The following is a 20776-nucleotide window of genomic DNA, read 5'->3' as shown; positions in this document are numbered from 1 at the left end:
GCTTGTCTATGTACCGAAAATATCGACATGCCATTCTGATACAGTTCCCTGCTGCTAATCCTCATTTACTGTTCAGAAATAGTATTGGTTCAATGTAGGATTTAGACAGACTATTGTAAACGTGAATAAAGAGTTGAACATGCTGTCTTATATCTTTGGTATATTCTGTCAACAGATGCTGTTCTTCACGAGTCTCTGCGGTCATCATTGTGCCATCAGACACAATGAGAAGCTCATCAGAAAATGGAATATAATGTGTAATTTGTATTTGTGTATAGAGGGTCACCATGGTCCAATATTTTTTTTCTTTAATGAAAAACATGGTAAGTTTTGCTGAATCTATATTAAGTTTAAATAAAAACTATTGGATTTGTCAATGAAATATATCTCTTCATTAGTGATGTTGTTATATTTTATTTATTTTAATGGCCTTGAAAACAAATGCATTCAACTTTGGGAAAATGTGTTAAACTGTATTTAAATAGTATAGCACAACTGTATTGTGTGAGATTATGTAATTCAAAGTACAGTAGTCAACATTTGAAGCGGATCAAAAAAGTTAGGACAACTTTGATTAAAGGTTTTGATCCGCTTCAAATGTTGACTATATTATACAAAGTAGGCTATAAGTAATAACAAAGTGTATTGTTATTGACTGCAAAGTGTGTAATGTTTAATATTTGGAATAAGCCAAAGGTATGAGCATACAGTATATGCTATTACCTGTAAAATAATATATTCAGTGTATATTGCTTGTGTTTTCTGAAGACACTCGTAATTATTTTGTAATGTACTTAAATCACAAATAAAGTGTACTTATAACACAAAGTGTACTCATAACAGAAATAAAGTATACTTATAACACAAATAAAAGTATACTGTAACACGGTTAGTAGATGTGGGAAGAAGGAGGCGGGAACCGGCGAACGTTCAACAAAAGTTTAATTTAAAGGTCCCGTTCTTCGTGATTCCATGTTTCAAACTTTAGTTAGTGTGTATTGTTGTTGTTAGAGTATAAATAAAATCTGTAAAATTTTAAAGCTCAAAGTTCAATGCCAAGCGAGATATTTTATTTAACAGAAGTCGCCTACATCAAACGGCCAGTTTGGACTACATCCCTCTACTTCCTTCTTTAATGACGTCACTAAAACGGTTTTTTGACTAACCTCCGCCCACAGGAATACACAAAAAAGGGGGCGTGGTCTTGTTGCGCTCCCACGGAGAAGAGCAAGAGTTGCGTTTGTAGAGTGTGTTTGTCGCCATGTCGTCGAAACGCTGTTATTTTCATCCCGCAGTCCAATCACCTTTGTTTGGCCTTCCCAGGGACGCTGTACTTAGAGATCAATGGTTACAATTTATGTTTAACTCGGTTCCCGAAAATTATAATCCACATGTAAAACTATGTTTACAATAACACTGAGCGCATGCATCTCCAAGTTATGGTAAGAGGCGTGACCTTTCCGGGCAAGGAGCGCTAAGCTGCTGTCGAATCACAACACAGGAACCGCTGGCACAATCAGAACTCGTTACGTATTTCTGAAGGAGGGACTTCATAGAACAAGGAAGTCATCAACCCGTTTTTATGACAGTGGAAACAGCGGTATACAGATAAGTAAATTATGTGAAAAATACTGTGTTTTTTTACACGCGAAACATGAACACATGTTATATTGCACACTATAAACACAATCAAAGCTTCAAAAAACCACAAAAAATGGGACCTTTAAAATAAACAAAGAACAAAACGAAAGTAATGCCGGCAGACCCTCGCGGACGTCTGCCGGCCACACAAACATAATAAAACATCAAATAAAGTCCAGGCCTGGTCCTCTCTCGTCCTTCACTGATGTTGCTCCTCCTTTTGTGCCTCCGGAGCTCCTCCGTGAGAGACTCGAGGCCGGCGCGCCTCGCAGGTGATTATCACTCGCGTCACCGGCCTCGCGCCGTTCCCTCACGGCTCTCGCCCGCACTGCTCGTCACATATACTTATAACAGAAATAAAGCATACTTATAATACAACATATATTATAACAAAAAATATACTTTTAACACAAATAAAGTATACTTGTTATAACACAAATTAAGTACACTTTAATATCACTAATCAAGCATGTAATTAGTCCCTACACAGACATATACTTAAAGTGTACTACGTATACTTGAAGTTGTTCCAATTTAGCACACATAAGTATACTAAATATACTTAAAGTTGTATTTTAATACTACTTAATTTCAACTTAAATATACTTAGTACAAAATTAGTTGTTTCAAAATAGCACACTTTAAATGAACTAATCATTAACACACTTGAAATATACTAATAATTAGTCTTGCTGCAAGTATACTTAGTATACTTTTTTTTTCACTAGGGTATGTCTATGAGCTGTTGTGTGTAAACAATGAAAACTGTGCTGTAGTTGTGTTTAACTTTTGCTGCTTGTGTTTAGCGTTTTGCAGCACAAGTACATCACAGTGCAAAATGTGTTTTAGTAAGTGAGAAAGTGTTTAGAGTTTTGTGAAAAGAGTGCATGGGATTTGCAAATAGTTTCTACCTGAATCTTGTTTAAGGTTTTGCAGAAAGAGTGATTTATTCAACAAATTGGTTGAGGCCATTGGGAATTTGGTTCAGAGGATGGAGTTTAATGTTTTAGCAATTGTGAAAAACTGTAAGACAGAAATATGCTACATTTTTACAGTAATACCATATTGAAATATATTCAGAATCTAAAAAATCAAATACTATCAAAATAATAAGATGTAGCTGATCACATACACAAGTGTTACAGTTTTTTGCAATTGCTAACAAAGTGTTTACCAATATAGTACTCTAAACTCTTAACACAGCAACACACCTACATCACACAATTAGCCAAATAGTTAATTTTCTTCCCAGAACCACATTTTGTTCATTAAATACCAACTCTATGGTAAATGCTATTCAAAATGCTAACAAAAACTTCTTTTTACATCCACTATCAAAACACAGCAAACCCGATTCAATATCTTATCATTTTGTCAAAACACTAGTACTAGTTTTCTATCCAACAGGAACATAGTCAATCATATCACAGTGAATGTCAAAATACTAACAGCTGATTACATAAACTGCATTGCTTGTCTTAAGTTCTACCTGCATAAAATAGACAATATGAAATCCATTATATTATATATATATATATATATATAATTCAGATTCCTTTACTGTAAACCATCCTACATTTTTGGCTGAGTGTTGAATGCGAGCATTACTTTATATAGAATATAGAAAACTTACAGAATACTTTATAGAACTTTATACTATTAAAAAAAAATAGTAAGTAACAGAAATTCTCAATTCTCACTGATCCAACAACTCCTCTCCCTCCTACAACTATTCCTCTCCCTCACCCAGATATTTTCTCTTTCTCTCTGTTGTTCTGTATCCACATCAAACAAAACCAATTCAAAGAGTCCTCTTTTTTTTTTTTTTTTGCTGTTTATGTCCAGTACTGCAAGAACTTCAACACCTGACTATGCCTGAGATTGGAATCAGCTATTTCTCAATATTTCAGTGATCTGTTACTTTACTGATCTGCTTAAGTATTGTCTCCAATACTTTTGAGCTGCTATTGTTACAGAAATAGAGGCTTTATACTATCTTGCATGCTGTGTTTAAACAGCATTTGTAAATAGGACAAGACAGATCCATGATTTACGTATTGAGTAAGCTTGTATTAAAAGAAAATTAGAAACATTTTTAATTGACTGCATATTGTGTGAAAACAACAAGAACAGTGTAAATGGTATGGTCAAAACAGACAGATGTTGTGCTAATTGTGTTAATAGTTTTGAAAAAGTGACTACAGATTGGACAAAGGATGTTAGCAATTGTAAAAAAAAAAAAAGGTAAGGTAAGGTAATGAATTAGATTAAAAAAAATTATAAACTTAAATTTGTACTTTTGTTTTCCCAAAGTGTCAATTGTCCCTGCACTTTTTGTTTAACCCCATTATGCTGGGACAATTTCTCATTTAAATATAATGGTTTATGGTTATGTTTATAGCTTAAGAATTGTCCATTGAGAAACCCATATTTGTTGACCTCCAATCTTAATATAGGGCCTGAGGTGAACAGAAAAGTTTTCTTCAAAGTACAACAAATCATCACAAATACAAGGGCTATATTTGTCCTGCAAAGTAAGCTCAAGTTAATTTTTTATTTGCTAAAAGAGTTACAGAAAATAGTACTATTCAGAAATATTACGAAAAAGAATAAACCAGAACGCATTTGATTTGAGAGCAGTTTTATTTTTTTCTGTATCAGATACAGTAATTAAACAGTGAGTTTTGCATAAATGAGGCATCAGATGTGATCAGAACATTCCCTTCTTATAGTGGTGGATTAACTCTGACACATCCTCCTTACACACCTTGATCCAGCCATCCTCCTGCATGTGGTAAACTAAAAGGAGAAAACATATTTGAAAACGTAATCTCTTAGTACGGCACACAAACACAGTATGCAACAAAAAAAAATTAATTAATAATTTAAGACCAAAAGGGGCCAAATAGACATATTTAGGTTGAAGCATAATGACTCATGCAGGTCAATACTGCTGTTAAAGAAGGGATCGGTTTCAAGATCATTGCCAGCAGGGAATTTGTAATACATTGCTGTACTTACGGTTGACCACACCACCAGAGTAAGCATCTCTGTGTGTGGCATGAGCGATTCCACGACGACCCAGCTCATATGCCTCCTCCACAGTCATATCCTCACGATAACCGCTGTCCACGACACCATACGCATAGCTGTTCCCACAACCAGTGGAAAACATCCGGCCAGAGAGACGTGTGCCATTATCATCCACGTAGTACAGGCCTGGACCCTGATGTGAGGAAAAGACTAATATGAATTTAACTGATAATTATGCATGCTTATTACGTGTGAAGATTAGAATCTTACTTAGAACATGTTAAGACTCCAGATCTCCAAATCCAGATTCAAAAACCATTAATTTAATTTAATTTAATTTAATTATTATATAATATTATATGCCTAGATTGGGCACACTGAAATTATGCAAATAAGCAAAAAGCACAAAGCCAGTCATTTAAACAAAGACTTCACCTGCTTGTCCCAGCCACAGATCATACTCCCCATAGACAGGCCCATGCCTCTGTATCCCAGCATCATGTTGGACAGGAGTTTGGAGGCTGCAGATACTGAGATCCTCTGCTTGTTACGTAGTTTGTAAAGTCTGTTTTCAAAAACACATAAATACATATTAATACATTAAAGACAAACAGTTTGCAAAGACAGAACAAACAAATCAGCAGAACATAATTGGCTTCTGCACACTTTAATTTCTTCAGATGAAATCACATTGTGATGGGGAAATGTGCATTTTGAATTCCTGGGTACTGCGTTCATTAATTATGTGTGCAAAGTTTTTTTTATATTAGTATTTTAAATCAAAACAAGAAAAAACACATAGAATAGTGCTTCTTCTTCTTAAAGTGACAGCTCACCCAAAAATGAAAATGATCGTCATTTACTCACCCTCATTACATTCCAAACTCATATGACTTCCTTTTTGTGTAACACAAAACAAGATATTCTGAAGATTTTTTTTTTCAGCCAACTTGCAAGATCCAAAAAGGACATAAAGGTAACATGAAACTAACAACTCGACTAGTATCTTCAAAATATCACCTTCTGTCTTCAGGAGAAGAAAGAAAGCCATACGAATTTGGAACAACATAAGAGTGAATAAATAAATGATAAAAATAATTTTTTTTAGCTCATTTTTACATATTTCACATATTTTTAGGGCCCGAGCACCGATGGTGTGAGGACCCTATTGGAATTGCTCCGTTTATTAGGGCCCAAGCGAATTAGCGCGCAGGGCCCTCTTGTTCTTCTAAGGATTATTAGGGCCCAAGCGAATTAGCGCGCAGGCCCCTCTTGTTCTTCTAAGGATTATTATTAGGGCCAAAGCGAATTAGCGCGCAGGGCCCTCTTGTTCTTCTAAGGATTATTTAGGGCCCAAGCGAATTAGCGCGCAGGGCCCTCTTGTTCTTCTAAGGATTATTATTAGGGCCCAAGCGAATTAGCGCGCAGGGCCCTCTTGTTCTTCTAAGGATTATTTTTTTAGGGCCCAAGCGAATTAAGCGCGCAGGGCCCTCTTGTTCTTCTAAGGATTATTAGGGCCCAAGCGAAAATTCGCGCAGGGCCCTCTTGTTTTTCTAAGGATTATTATTATTTTTAGGGCCCAAGCGAAAATTCGCGCAGGGCCCTCTTGTTTTTCTAAGGATTATTAGGGCCCAAGCGAAAATTCGCGCAGGGCCCTCTTGTTCTTCTAAGGATTATTAGGGCCCAAGCGAAAATTCGCGCAGGGCCCTCTTGTTTTTCTAAGGATTATTAGGGCCCAAGCGAATTAAGCGCGCAGGGCCCTCTTGTTCTTCTAAGGATTATTATTATTAGGGCCCAAGCGAAAATTCGCGCAGGGCCCTCTTGTTTTTCTAAGGATTATTAGGGCCCAAGCGAAAATTCGCGCAGGGCCCTCTTGTTCTTCTAAGGATTATTAGGGCCCAAGCGAAAATTCGCGCAGGGCCCTCTTGTTCTTCTAAGGATTATTATTATTTTTTTTTTTTTTTTTTTTTTTTTTTTTTTTCCTTTTTCGGGGTTTTTTGGGGGCCTTAACATGCTCAAAAACTCTTGAAAATTGGCACACACATTGGAATCCGCGGCCATTAGGACGCCGGAGAGGCTGGTACCCGGGCGTGGCAGGGGGGCTCGACAGCGCCCCCTTGAAAAAAGTCTGAAAATTTGGTCCATATATTAAACACGCTTGCACGTATTAGTATGAAACTCAGTACACATATAGACCTCATCGGGCCGAACAACTTTCGTGCTCTAAGTTAAACACCACGCCAACAGGAAGTCAGCTATTAAGGGTTGTTTGAAAAACGCATGCTCTGGAATTTGATATACTCCTCCTAGACGATTAATCCGATCGCCACCAAACTCGGTCAGCATGAAGTCAAGACACTGATGATTAAAAATTGCCAGGGGATTTTTGATATCTCGAACGGTTTGGCCGTGGCGAGGCAACGAATTTATGGCGAGAAAAAGGAAACAGGAAATGTGTTATAACGTCTGCATACATATATTGATCTTTATGAAACTTCACGAGTGTGTTCGTTATAGGAGTCTGATCACATGGATGTGACTATTGTGAGTCAAAGTTATAGCGCCACCAACTGGCAGCAGGAAGTGTATCACTTTTTGAAATGTTTTGAGATCACCCTCTTATTTTTACCTGATTTGCTTCAAACTTCATCAGTGTAATGTCAATACACAGCAGATGTAGACCTATGACAGGATTTTTGATATTTGAAATATTGTTGCCATGGCAACAGGTCAAACTGTAATAATATTCTTGAGTGTTTTTGAGGCTCTTAACATGCTTCAAATTGCATGAAACTCGACACACACATCAATATTGTCAACCAGTAGACATGGACAAAGCCATAGAAATGGGCGTGGTGGAGGGGCTCAGTAGCGCCACCTTTTGACAAAAGTGGGGGGTTAGTTTTTCCTACAATCACCAAACTCGGTACACATATTGTTCTCATCAAGCCGGACAATTTTCTAATTTACATTCATTAGCTCCGACCAACAGGAAGTCAGCTATTTTGGTTTGAATGTTAATTTTTGAAAAAACAGGCTATGAATTTTATACTACTGCTCCTACAGGGTTTATCCAATTTACACCAAACTTTTTTTAACTTGTTGCTAACACATTGAAGTTGTTTAATTGCAAACGGATTTTGGATATCTCAAACGGTTTGGCCGTGGCGAGGCAACGAATTTATGGCAAGAAAAGGGAAACAAAGTGTTATAACTTCTGCATACATTAATTGATTTTGATGAAACTTCGGCTTAGTCTTCGTTGTACAAGGCTGATCACATGGATGTGACTATTGTGATTCAAAGTAATAGCGCCACCAACTGGAAGCAGAAAATGTGTCACTTTCAGCATACATTGAGATCACCCTCTTATTTTTACCTGATTTGCTTCAAAATTCATCAGAATAATGTTAAAACTTGGCACATGTAATCCTTTGAAAATGGGCAGGGAGGAGGGGCTCTATAGTGGCACCTTGTAGTGCAGTAAATGTGGAGTGAATTTGACATAGTCCTTTGATGTTTAACCGTTTTAAGTGCCTATTGCCCGCTGTGCACAGTTGCCCTGAAGCCACCGGGGTGGCGGTGCCACCGGGCTTGGCCCGCCATCGCTGCTCGCAGCTATATTTATTTTTTTTTTTTTTTTTTTTTTTTTTTTTTTTTCCGTCTTCCGGGGCTTTTTGGGGGCCTTAACATGCTCAAAAACTCTTGAAAATTGGCACACACATTGGAATCCGCGGCCATTAGGACGCCGGAGAGGCTGGTACCCGGGCGTGGCAGGGGGCTCGACAGCGCCCCCTTGAAAAAAGTCTGAAAATTTGGTCCATATATTAAACACGCTTGCACGTATTAGTATGAAACTCAGTACACATATAGACCTCATCGGGCCGAACAACTTTCGTGCTCTAAGTTAAACACCACGCCAACAGGAAGTCAGCTATTAAGGGTTGTTTGAAAAACGCATGCTCTGGAATTTGATATACTCCTCCTAGACGATTAATCCGATCGCCACCAAACTCGGTCAGCATGAAGTCAAGACACTGATGATTAAAAATTGCCAGGGGATTTTTGATATCTCGAACGGTTTGGCCGTGGCGAGGCAACGAATTTATGGCGAGAAAAAGGAAACAGGAAATGTGTTATAACGTCTGCATACATATATTGATCTTTATGAAACTTCACGAGTGTGTTCGTTATAGGAGTCTGATCACATGGATGTGACTATTGTGAGTCAAAGTTATAGCGCCACCAACTGGCAGCAGGAAGTGTATCACTTTTTGAAATGTTTTGAGATCACCCTCTTATTTTACCTGATTTGCTTCAAACTTCATCAGTGTAATGTCAATACACAGCAGATGTAGACCTATGACAGGATTTTTGATATTTGAAATATTGTTGCCATGGCAACAGGTCAAACTGTAATAATATTCTTGAGTGTTTTTGAGGCTCTTAACATGCTCAAATTGCATGAAACTCGACACACACATCAATATTGTCAACCAGTAGACATGGACAAAGCCATAGAAATGGGCGTGGTGGAGGGGCTCAGTAGCGCCACCTTTTGACAAAAGTGGGGGGGTTAGTTTTTCCTACAATCACCAAACTCGGTACACATATTGTTCTCATCAAGCCGGACAATTTTCTAATTTACATTCATTAGCTCCGACCAACAGGAAGTCAGCTATTTTGGTTTGAATGTTAATTTTTGAAAAAACAGGCTATGAATTTTATACTACTGCTCCTACAGGGTTTATCCAATTTACACCAAACTTTTTTTAACTTGTTGCTAACACATTGAAGTTGTTTAATTGCAAACGGATTTTGGATATCTCAAACGGTTTGGCCGTGGCGAGGCAACGAATTTATGGCAAGAAAAGGGAAACAAAGTGTTATAACTTCTGCATACATTAATTGATTTTGATGAAACTTCGGCTTAGTCTTCGTTGTACAAGGCTGATCACATGGATGTGACTATTGTGATTCAAAGTCATAGCGCCACCAACTGGAAGCAGAAAATGTGTCACTTTCAGCATACATTGAGATCACCCTCTTATTTTTACCTGATTTGCTTCAAAATTCATCAGAATAATGTTAAAACTTGGCACATGTAATCCTTTGAAAATGGGCAGGGAGGAGGGGCTCTATAGTGGCACCTTGTAGTGCAGTAAATGTGGAGTGAATTTGACATAGTCCTTTGATGTTTAACCGTTTTAAGTGCCTATTGCCCGCTGTGCACAGTTGCCCTGAAGCCACCGGGGTGGCGGTGCCACCGGGCTTGGGCCCGCCATCGCTGCTCGCAGCTATATTTTTTTTTGTTTTTTTATGTGTTATCCACTAGGGACGAATCATGATTCAATACAAATCACGATACTGAACTCAAAATCACTGAAAAACAATGTTTAATTCTGCCTCAAGCTAGTATCAGTTTTGTTACATTTTGTTTTTATGGTTTATCTTTTAAAAACTTTCATAAACCCATTTGCACTTGCTTTCCTGCCAGACCCCACGTCCTCCTTTGAGGCCATTTGGTTTCTGCCTCACAGCTCTGTTTCTGCCTTTCAAAAAAATGTCTGGAAGTGAAGTGGAGCTGAGTGATTTCATTTTCAAAAGACTTGTAAGTGAGCTTATATGTGTTCATAGCTATCACCCTGATCCCGGGCTGGTGGGACCGGAGCTCCTGGGGCATGCTGTTGTCTCTTCTCCTTATAGGCACTCCAGAGATGTTTATTTTTAAAGCCCTCCTGACAACCTTTAGCCTGACCAACATGGGATGGCATGCAACACATCTGACATGTGTGCAGCAGTGGATTTCTCTGACTCAAACACACATGCAGGCGTACATACGACTCACAACTTCGACACACGCTCATAGACTCGCTCTTGCACCTCCATGTTGCTCTCGTTTTAGCCCTCTCACTTCTTAGGTCTGTCCACCTTCATTGTTCATCCAATTAAAGACCCTGTGAAATCAGAATTAGAGCTTTTTGGCTGTTAGTCCATGTTTATTCTGTAGCTTTCTCATAAAAGTTGACCAAATTTACCGTTATATAATATTCTAATATTCTACTCCCTTGGCACTTTGCTCACATGATCTGGTGTTTTCCACATCTCAGAACAGCTCCGTTCACAGTGAAAGCAGCGAAATCCATCTCTGTATGTGCTGTCAGTTTAATGCGCATTTGGGAACGAAATGGGCAGCAGTTACACATTTTTTTCACATTAGCATAATTTTCAACATTTTTTTTGTTGACAGATTGCAGCCTTTCACTAGTTAGTCTGTGACACATTTATAAACCTGTTTGCACAAACAAAATATTTCCTCCAAAATAAAATCTGGCAAGTGAAGAAATTAAGACAATAGTATTGCATTTTTTTCCCATTGTAGTGTAAAATAAAATAATATACTTTCATTTACATTTGTTTTTACAGTGCAGTTGTATTACAATAGTAAAGTAAATGTCTTATATATAATAATAATAATAATAATAATAATATAAAAAGAGGTTTGAGTCCAGGTAGAAGTCAATGCAAAGGCTTTTCACTGTTCATTTTGGATGATGAAAATGGGTTGGAGCTTTTAATTGGAAACTTTCAAAGTGCACCACATTAATGCAATTAACTTTAAAATGTACCAAATTTTGCATTACAAAAAATCATGCCCTCAGACCCCCCTAGAGCGAGGTTCACCCTCCATAGTCTCAAAAAAAAAAAAACCTTTGGGAAACACTGTATATGCATTTGAAATATGTCAGGAAAGACTGCTCATCAAGCGATTTCATTGGGGTCTTTGACATACATGCAGGCACACACACACACACACACACACACACACACACACACACACACACACACACACACACACACACACAGTCACCCTCTCACTCACTTCAGGCTCCAGGTCTGAGCTGCCAAATGGCTCTTGTCAAGGTGACAGGCATTAGTGTGGCAGGCATAGCAGTGCGATAAAGGCTGCTAGTGAGTTCACGTTGCTCCCATGGGTCTGTGCCTGTGCTCCTGCAGTGGTCAGTGCAGCAGTGTATAAATGGCATTAAGAGCCTGTCTCTCAAGGGCTTTCAACCACATTCCTGTGGTGTCGGCTTCATCCTCTCATTACACACTGTGTGTTGACCCCAGCCAGACATTTAGTCAAGCACAGTCATGTCGGTTGGCATGATGGCTTGTTATGGTTTGCATTTTTTGTACATATTTTTTTGCAACGATTGACAGAATATTTGTGAATTCACTCTTTTATGAAGCTTGTCAGTGTATGAAAAAAACACACTTAAAATTCTTGACATGAAATTTTAATAATACATTACTTTTCAGATGATGTGCTCTTTCAAGACACCTCAGTGACATATGATGTACTAACCAGTGCTCAAAGTGGGCCGGTACACAGCACTTCCTATGTTTTAATCTGTAGAGTACCCTTTTGCATACCGGCACTTCTCACATTTCAGGCGTGTAGTTAAAGTTCTTAAACTACATTCGGATCTATTTGAACTAATTCATTTACATTTTTGGAATGGTTGAATTTCATCAGAATGGTTGTCACTAAAAAAAAAACGGATCAGTCTTTTAAACATTAACATGTTTAATTAATTATTGCTCATTCTGATGTAATGCTAAATGTGACATTAAAATAGCGATTAAGCTTTTTGTCATGCTACATCACTGTTTTTTAAGGAAAATTGCTTGTTATTGGAAAAACTATACTATTTTGAACACACCTGAACTACTGACAAATCTTGTTCATTTAAAGAGGACATAATTATGCCTCTTTTTACAAGATGTAATATAAGTCTCAGGTGTCCCCAGAATGTAAATGGCCATTTTTGAGTGGAAGCACAAATGTATCTTTAAATGCAAATGAGCTGCTGTTCCCCACCCTCCTATACAGAATAGCACTGTGCCTTTACAGCTCATGCATCAGATACTCTGCCAAAAACGAACAAAACATCTGTTTGGTTTTGATTATAATCTCACGCTCACATGACATTACAGTTCTTTATCATCATGAAAGTTTATTATTTGCATGTGTTTTAAAGTCATATCATTTTAAACTTCTCAGATATGGTTTTCTAAACACATCCGAAGCACGTGCACAGAAAGCTGGCTGTGAGACGATGCGTCCTGTGAGTAATAAATTAATTTCTATTTAGCATCTCATTGTGCTTAAACTATCAAATACACACAAGGTTATGTCAAAAACAAAAAATTAACATGAACAGTCAGTAATGTCTGTGAGCATGAACAGCAGAGAAATCACATGCATGTGTATATTGCATGTGTGTATTAAAGTGAAAGCAGCGTAATATACAATACCTACTGCTATATATGCTGTTAATATGAATCAAACAACAAAAGAAAAACAGAAAATCACACACTGCTCTTGACTGAATAACTGCAGTAGCTTTAATAAGAATACATTTCTTACTTGAATGCTGCTGTTAAATGCTCTGGAGAGGAGATAAACATGGCGGACTGTGTACAGCTTACTCAGGGGAGGAGCTAAGCTAATTGGGCAGATTTCATCACCAGTCGTGGGCGGGCCCTGTTTCAGTGTGTCATCACAATAGAGTACCTCAGAGATTACGTGTTTTTGTAGGCAAAACCTGGAAGTTAGCGGCGCACCGGTTCCTCGATCGAAAGCCTATGCATTTTTCCCATAGACTCCCATAGAAATAAGCTCTGTGTTTAACAAAGGGTTATGACACTTACACGTTTTGTCTATCGAGATAATCTTTCAGTTAACACAACATTTATATATTTTGTAGCCTAAATAAAGTCGTCAGATATAAAAAGCTAACTGTAGGCTATAAGCGGACTACAGCACACCATGGTCGCGGATCAACGTCACCACCACCAAGCTTCCTCAAACTTTACTTAAAAACAACTTTATTTAAAAACATGCTCGCTGATTATGATCTGTGCTGTGTATGAATACTTATCCACTTTTTTTATGTGAAATATCCTGTTTGTCATGACGTCTAAAGTCCCTGCCAATGGAAGTAGTCCCTTTTAGCAACTTGTTAGCAACCGCCATTTTTAAGACTCAATAAAGGTTTAAAGAATCACAAGTGGGTTATAACTGGTGTGTTTTATGTCATAGATCAAAACGTGAAAATATTTAGAGGCTTTGTTTACCACAGACATTATTATTTCAGGCGATTTAGCAAAAACCCATTTAAAAAACCCATTGACTTTAGGGCGATGGAACCGGAAGTCCTAAAATGCTAACTCGCTTCCGGGTTTTGCATACAAAAACACGCCGTCCTTGAGGTACTCTATGGAGTACATTCCTGAATGGCTCAATTTGAAACACTGTTATGGGGAAAATAACAAAAGGAGTTGATGGACTTTTACCAATAGGATAGTTGTGTACACACACTGCGGACGCATAATTATATTCAAAAACAAAATAAAAGTGAATTTTGCGTAATAGGTACACTACACAACTTTTGCTCAGATTTTTGCCATGATTTGCTGTCTGGACAAGTCACAGCTGGAGGATATCAAACCCATGATATTTTGAGCCAATTTTGTAACGCATATTGTTTTCATTTGTTATGCATCTCCAAGCAACAAGGCACATGTTTCTGTGTGAATCTGTTGTGTTCAAATCGACTTGAAGTCTGGTAATGTGTGATCCGCAGTTGTTTGGTGTATGATGTCCAGTTTTTTTTTTTTTTTTTTTTTACCTTTTACAAAGTTGGCAAGTGATGATGCCTTAAATACTGTATGTTCAGATGTCATGTAGTGTATTCCAGCCTTTAGTTACTCTCCAAAACTGGCAACAGTAAGTAACCATTTAAAATACTCAAATGAAGTCTGTTTTTTCATTACACACCTTCTCCCTTCATCTTCCTTTCATTGAGAATACGTATTGCTCTAATAAAGGTATCCAGGTACAGTAGGAATCCCTTTAGTTTTCTGGCTGTGGTGTTAATAAATAGGCCTAATCTATGTGTGTAGTCTGTACTCTAATGTGGGATTTTACTCTGCCCTCACACCACGAGGGGAATTTACGGAGCCCTACCACATCTTGGTATGCAAATGAGTTTGGGCTTCTGCCAATTTGTGCTCTATTTTCCTCCCTCTCTTCCTTTCTCTCTTCTCTTCTCCAAAGAGAGGAGCGCAGCTGACAGCTCTGGCCACTCATCTGTTTAATCATTGGCACTGCATACATGCTGCTGAATAACGATGCTCGCTTCACGTCCGATTGTAACAGTGATTGAGAATTTGCTCTGTATTTTGAAAGTATAATGCTTGACAAATCAACACTACATCTCACAGCTGCATGGTGTTATCACACACATCTTTTGTTTACTGACATGTTTCGAAAGCTGAAGACTGACACGTTTAATGAGCTTGTAGATGGTTATTAAGAAGATGATTGATATACTGCTAATGATTAGATTTGAAAGATGACGTGTGTAATGTCCAAAATCACTTACTGTCTTACTGACTATGTACTACATCATGAATCACTAACGTCTTGACTGTTCTCGGTTGTCCTACATAATCCCAACTGAACCACAGCACCCCAAAAAAGCCTTTTTATTTACTTGTGGATCAGTTCCATACTCATTTTTGAAAGCGTGCAATGTACCGAGGACTGTCTGTTAAGCTCTGTCAATCTATAACAAAAGGCATTTCTATTCATTTCTCACCCTGCATGCCACATTCTTCCTCTTTTTTTCGGCTAAATGTTGAAGGAATGTGGATCTCACAAAGAGCTGAAAGAGCAAAGTAAATAGTTAGTGCTGCTGCTGTTAGATTTAGGATGAACACACACACAATGTTGTGTAGGCTCTTATTGTAAACACATTGATCATGATACTTTACATTAAGAATGGCCTCATTACTTTGTAGATGCTGGCTAAAATGAAAGTGTGGTGAAGCATGTACGGGTAACGGTAATTCAGCAAGAACTGTTAAAGCCTGATGACAGCAATAAAGTGTAATCGATTTTATGTTCTTTTTCTGTATGTATGCATGTGTTTGTTTTGAAAAAGGCAAGATAAGAAGATAATATACATTGATTAACTGAGTTCTTTTTTTAAGTTGGCAGCAAAATTTCAGAATTGGGAGCAATATTTATTCCTTCCCTGCATTTTGTTTTTTCACCCATAGGGGGCAGTTTCACTCTCTGTAAGCATGTCTGTCTTTCTTTAGTAAGAATGCTGAATAGGCTGACAGTACTCTGGTCGTTGGTCTGTTTCTGTTTCTTTCAGCAGTGCAACGGTGCCGATCCCCAAATAAATCAATGTGTTTCCCTCTTGCTCCTGCTGTATTGTGGGAAGATAGATAGCAGGGCCCTAATGATGTTTAACATCAGATGGATCTAATGGAGAAGATACTCCAGCCATTTATATTGAGGTGGTTCTTTCTTTCTTTCTTTCTTTCTTTCTTTCTTTCTTTGATTTGTTTTTCCATTAAAATCAAAAGCAGAAGTGTTTATACATATATATATATATATATATATTAAAAAAGCCACTGCAGTTATTTGGGATTAATATTGTGAAACATCAGAATTTAAAAGAACTGTTTTCTATGTTAATATATTTTAAAATGCAATTTGTTCCTGTGATGGCAAATCTGAATTTTCAGCAGCCATTACTCCACTACTTTTTAGAGTCACATGATCCTTCAGAAATCATTCTAATATGCTGATTTGGTACTCTATTAATAATTATTATTGATGCTCAATTACTAAAAATGTTTCTCATTATTATGAAAACATTTATTGCATTTTTTTTCAGGATTTTTTGATTAGAAAGCATTCAAAAGTACAGCATTTGTTTGAAATAAATATTTTTTAACATTATAAATGTCTTCACTTTCACTTTTGATCAGTTTTAAGAATCCTTGATTTTTTTTAAGCTTAATTTTTGTAAGCTTTTTAAGCTTTTAACCTTATCTTTTAAATGGTAGTGTATTATGAATTCCACTAAAATATTAAGCAGAAAAAAAACATTTTCAACATTAATGATAATGCAAAGAGTTTCTTGAGCACCAAATCAGCATATTAGAATGATTTCTGAAGGATCATGTGACACTAAAAACTGAAGTAATGGCTGCTGAAAATTCAGCTTTGCCATCACAGGAATAAAATACATTTTTAAATATATTAACATAGAAAACGGTTCTTTTAAATTTGGAAAATAATTCACAATATTACTGTTACTATATTACTATATTTTTGATCAAATAATTGCAGCCTTGTTGATCATAAGAGACTTCATTCAAAAACATCAAAACCTTAAAGGGCATCCATTATGCCCCTTTTTACAAGATTTAATATAAGTCTCAGCTGTCCCCAGAATGTGTCTGTGAAGTTTCAGCTCAAAATACCCCACAGATCATTTATTATACCATGCTGAAAATGCCAATTTTTGAGTGAGAGAAAAACGAGCTGTTTTTGTGTATGTCTCTTTAAATGCAAATGAGCTGCTGATCCCCACCCCCCAGAGGGCGGAGCCAATAGCTTGTGCATTCTCCACTAAAAACTAAAACATGATATCTGTTTGGTTTTGATGATATCTGTCGCGGACACGCTCATGTGACATTACAATTCTTCTATCATCTGCATGCGTTTTAAAGCCATATCAGTCTAAACTTCTGAAATACGGTTTTCTGAGCGCACACACCCGACGCATTGGCTCAGAGAGCTGGATGTCAGACGGGGCATCCCGTGAGTATTTAGAAGTTGTCTTTCATGTGTTAACGCGAATAAACTGTCAAATACACACATGCTTATTTCAAAAACTTCATAAACACAGTCAGTAATGTTTGTGCACATATTCAGCAAGTAAAGAAATCGCATTGAGATATGTATATTAAAGTGAAAGCAGCATAATATACAGTTCCTACTGGTATATATGCTGTTAATTTGAATCTAACAACAAAAGAAAAACAGAAAGTCACTCACTGCTCTTTATTGAATTAACTTTAGGAGCTTTAAAGGTGCCCTCGAATGAAGAATTGAATTTATCTTGGCATAGTTAAATAACAAGAGTTCAGTACATGGAAATGACATACAGTGAGTCTCAAACTCCATTGTTTCCTCCTTATATTAATTTGTTTAAAAGACCTCCGAAGAACAGGCGAATCTCAACATAACACCGACTGTTACGTAACAGTCGGGGTGTACGCCCCCAATATTTGCATATGCCAGCCCACGTTTCCAACATTATAAAAGGCATTAGACAAGGGCAGCCAGTATTAACGTCTGGATGTGCACAACCAAATCATTAGACTAGGTAAGCAAGCAAGAACAATAGCGAAAAATGGCAGATGGAGCAATAATATCTGACATGATCCATGATAACATGATATTTTTAGTGATATTTGTAAACTGTCTTTCTAAATGTTTCATTAGCATGTTGCTAATGTACTGTTAAATGTGGTTAAAGTTACCATCGGTTATTACTGTATTCACGGAGACAAGAGAGCCGTCGCTATTTTCATTTTTAAACACTTGCAGTCTGTATAATGCATAAACACAACTTCATTCTTTATAAATCTCTCCAACAGTGTAGCATTAGCCGTTAGCCACGGAGCACTATCAAACTCATTCAAAATCAGAAGTAAACAATATAACAGTATACAACACTCACATAATCCGACGCATACATGCCGCATGCATGACGAACACTTTGTAAAGATCCATTTTGAGGGTTATATTCAGGGCTTGACATTAACACCCGCCAACCCGCCAAATGCGGGTAGATTTCAGCTGTGGCGGGTAAGACAGCCACTCCCACTACCCACTTTGGCGGGTTGAATATAATTTCAGTTTACAACCAAATGATCGTCGAAGATCGTCGTAGCACAAAATTACAATCCAATCACACAATTCGTTATTTATGTGCAGTTAGTGAAGGAGGGATAGGCGGAATTGCGCTGAATGACACACAACAGAAGCGCTCTCTCGCGTGCGCTCTCTCTCTCTGTTGCGCGTGCGATCAGTTCTCCTCGCGCCTGAGTAGTCAAATACACGTGCACACAAGATGTCTAAATGTCCATTGTGTGGAGTACCTCGCGTGAATACAGTCGGTTATGGCTTAAGTGGACGTAAACAGGTGGGTAATAACTGAATATGCGTCAGTTACGTCCATGCATTCAGCAGCCCAATTAAATAGGCCTACCTGTCTGTCATTAATGTTAATCAAACAACAAAAGATGTTAAATAAATGTAGGCTAGGCTATATGTTAAATAACCTACTGTATCTGAAAAAAGATTATTTTTAATTTACTATTGTTTTTGTAATTTGCTTCTTTGTTCTTTTATATAGCCTAACACAAATAACTTATAAAATTTCTCATATTAGCCCATGCTCATATTGTCTACCTCTTGCCCACCTGTACCAGCTGATATACAATGTAGTCTTGATTTGGGTGGTCAATCTGCATTTAAAAGTTTGAAAGGGTTTTAAATCTTCTAAATCAAGTAAAATGACTCAATAAAGTAATTTAAGCATAACAAAGTCAACTTTAATCATATAAAATGTAATTTACCAACATTAAAATTGTGGCCAGTGAAAATGCTGAGTGGCTAGTAACTTTGGAAAACCACTAGCCACAGTGGCTGGTAAGCAAAAAAGTTAATGTCAAGCCCTGGTTATGTTAGCTGTGTAAACTTTGTTAAGGCACTGTTTAAGGCAAGCGCGAGCTCTGTGGGCGGAGAGCACGGGATTTAAAGGGGCCGCAGCATAAAATCGGCGTGTTTATAATGCTGCCCCAAAATAGGCAGTTAAAAAAATTTATTAAAAAAAATCTATGGGGTATTTTGAACTGAAACTTCACAGACACATTCAGGGGACACCTTAGACTTATATTACATCTTTTAAAAACATAATCTAGGGCACCTTTTAATAAGAATAAATTTCTTACTTGAATGCTGCTTGAACACTACAGCTGCTCGAGCACGGAGAAAATGGCAGACAGCTCAACTAGGTGAGGGCAGAAACTATGGTAATGCAGGACTGTCAATCAGCGGCCGTGGGCAGGGCATGAGGAATGTGACGTCACATTCCTCAGAAAATGAAAACAGCATGATGAGACTGCTTTGGTTTTAATGGGGATAAAAAAAAAAAAAAGGTGTGGGTGGATTTTTATCATAGGGTGATTGTGTTCACACACTGCCAATACACATTTATGTCCAAAAACCATGTGAAAGGGGATTTTGCATAATAGGTGCCCTTTAACTATTACAAACCATGTATGTGTGTTTGTAAGCGAGTTATTGAATGCATGAATGACTGCAATTTTTGTCAGTCAGAGGGTGTATGTGAGTCTGATTGACTGTAATTACCACATACTGCGCTCTGACACGTACTCAAGCTCATAATAAAACAACAGTGTCACATTATTGCCCGATGTCCTCCAGTAATGACTCCAACTGCTGTGCCGGCCTGTTATTCTGCATATACTCCCATTCACTGGCCTCTTTCGAAATCTCCATAAGATAATTATTGAGTTATCTGCTGCTCCAGCAAATCTGACTTGTCAACTTTTATTAATTGCTACAATATCACAAATTAATGCGCAATTGCCAGCCTTATGAAAGCCGGCAGGAGGAGATTTCTGCAGGCTGATCCAGATATTCAGTGGCCTCTAACTTAAAGAGTTATACTGCACTGCAGATTAATTATGCACATTGAACTGGATAAATGCAAAGTGGGGCAATCGACAGCGCCATTAAGGCGTACTCATCGCTGAGACAGAGAAGCAAAGAGAGATCTATGAGGCTGCTCTTTCCAATGGCAGAAGAGGAAAGAAACTCTTCAACTTCCTGGGTTGTTACTGCTTCCTCTCATTCTCTCATGTTGCTGGAAGCGGAGGAGGGACATTAATGCACGATGTTCGTACAGGCACTCTTCTGCTAATCAGAGTGCCAGTGCGCTGTGGCTCTAACAAGTGTTTTGAGTTGAAGTTGAAGGGAGAGAATCAGAAACCAAACATAAACAACGAGGAAATGGTGTTCCTAGCTTCGTTTTGCTGTTTTTTTTTTTTCCTCACTTGAACCGTTTTTACCGAAGCATGGTGCATTTCCCGTCTTTTTCCCCAGCTTTCTCTCTCTGTCTTAAGCTACCAGTGT

At 37.7% G+C, this 20776-nt stretch overlaps 2 protein-coding genes across 10 annotated transcripts in view; one reads left to right on the top strand and one right to left on the bottom strand.

Moving 5' to 3' along the window:
* Positions 1-4265: 4265 nt before the first annotated feature.
* LOC125266074 (proteasome subunit beta type-8-like) lies at positions 4266-5280 on the bottom strand. The gene is made up of 3 exons (XM_048186547.1): positions 5110-5280; positions 4663-4867; positions 4266-4440 (listed from the first exon to the last, which is right to left on the bottom strand). The coding sequence occupies exons 1-3, from the start codon at positions 5263-5265 to the stop codon at positions 4352-4354; spliced, it is 450 nt and encodes a 149-aa protein (XP_048042504.1). The 5' UTR covers positions 5266-5280; the 3' UTR covers positions 4266-4351.
* Positions 5281-12780: 7500 nt separating this feature from the next.
* arvcfb (ARVCF delta catenin family member b) overlaps positions 12781-20776 on the top strand; it is a 190726-nt gene continuing 182730 nt past the window's right edge. For 6 of the 9 annotated variants that reach the window (XM_048187602.1, XM_048187605.1, XM_048187604.1 and 3 more), the window contains exon 1: positions 12788-12806. The gene's annotated coding sequence lies outside the window, so the exon portion shown is untranslated. Of the gene's footprint in view, positions 12807-20776 lie in introns of all 9 variants that reach the window. The other 3 variants (XM_048187610.1, XM_048187607.1, XM_048187606.1) reach the window with 2 other exon arrangements.

This window comes from Megalobrama amblycephala, linkage group LG4, assembly GCF_018812025.1.
Source record: "Megalobrama amblycephala isolate DHTTF-2021 linkage group LG4, ASM1881202v1, whole genome shotgun sequence".
NCBI classification, from domain to species: Eukaryota; Metazoa; Chordata; class Actinopteri; order Cypriniformes; family Xenocyprididae; genus Megalobrama; species Megalobrama amblycephala.
Note: the sequence above shows the minus strand (reverse complement) of the source record. Positions and strands in the feature narration are given on the sequence as shown.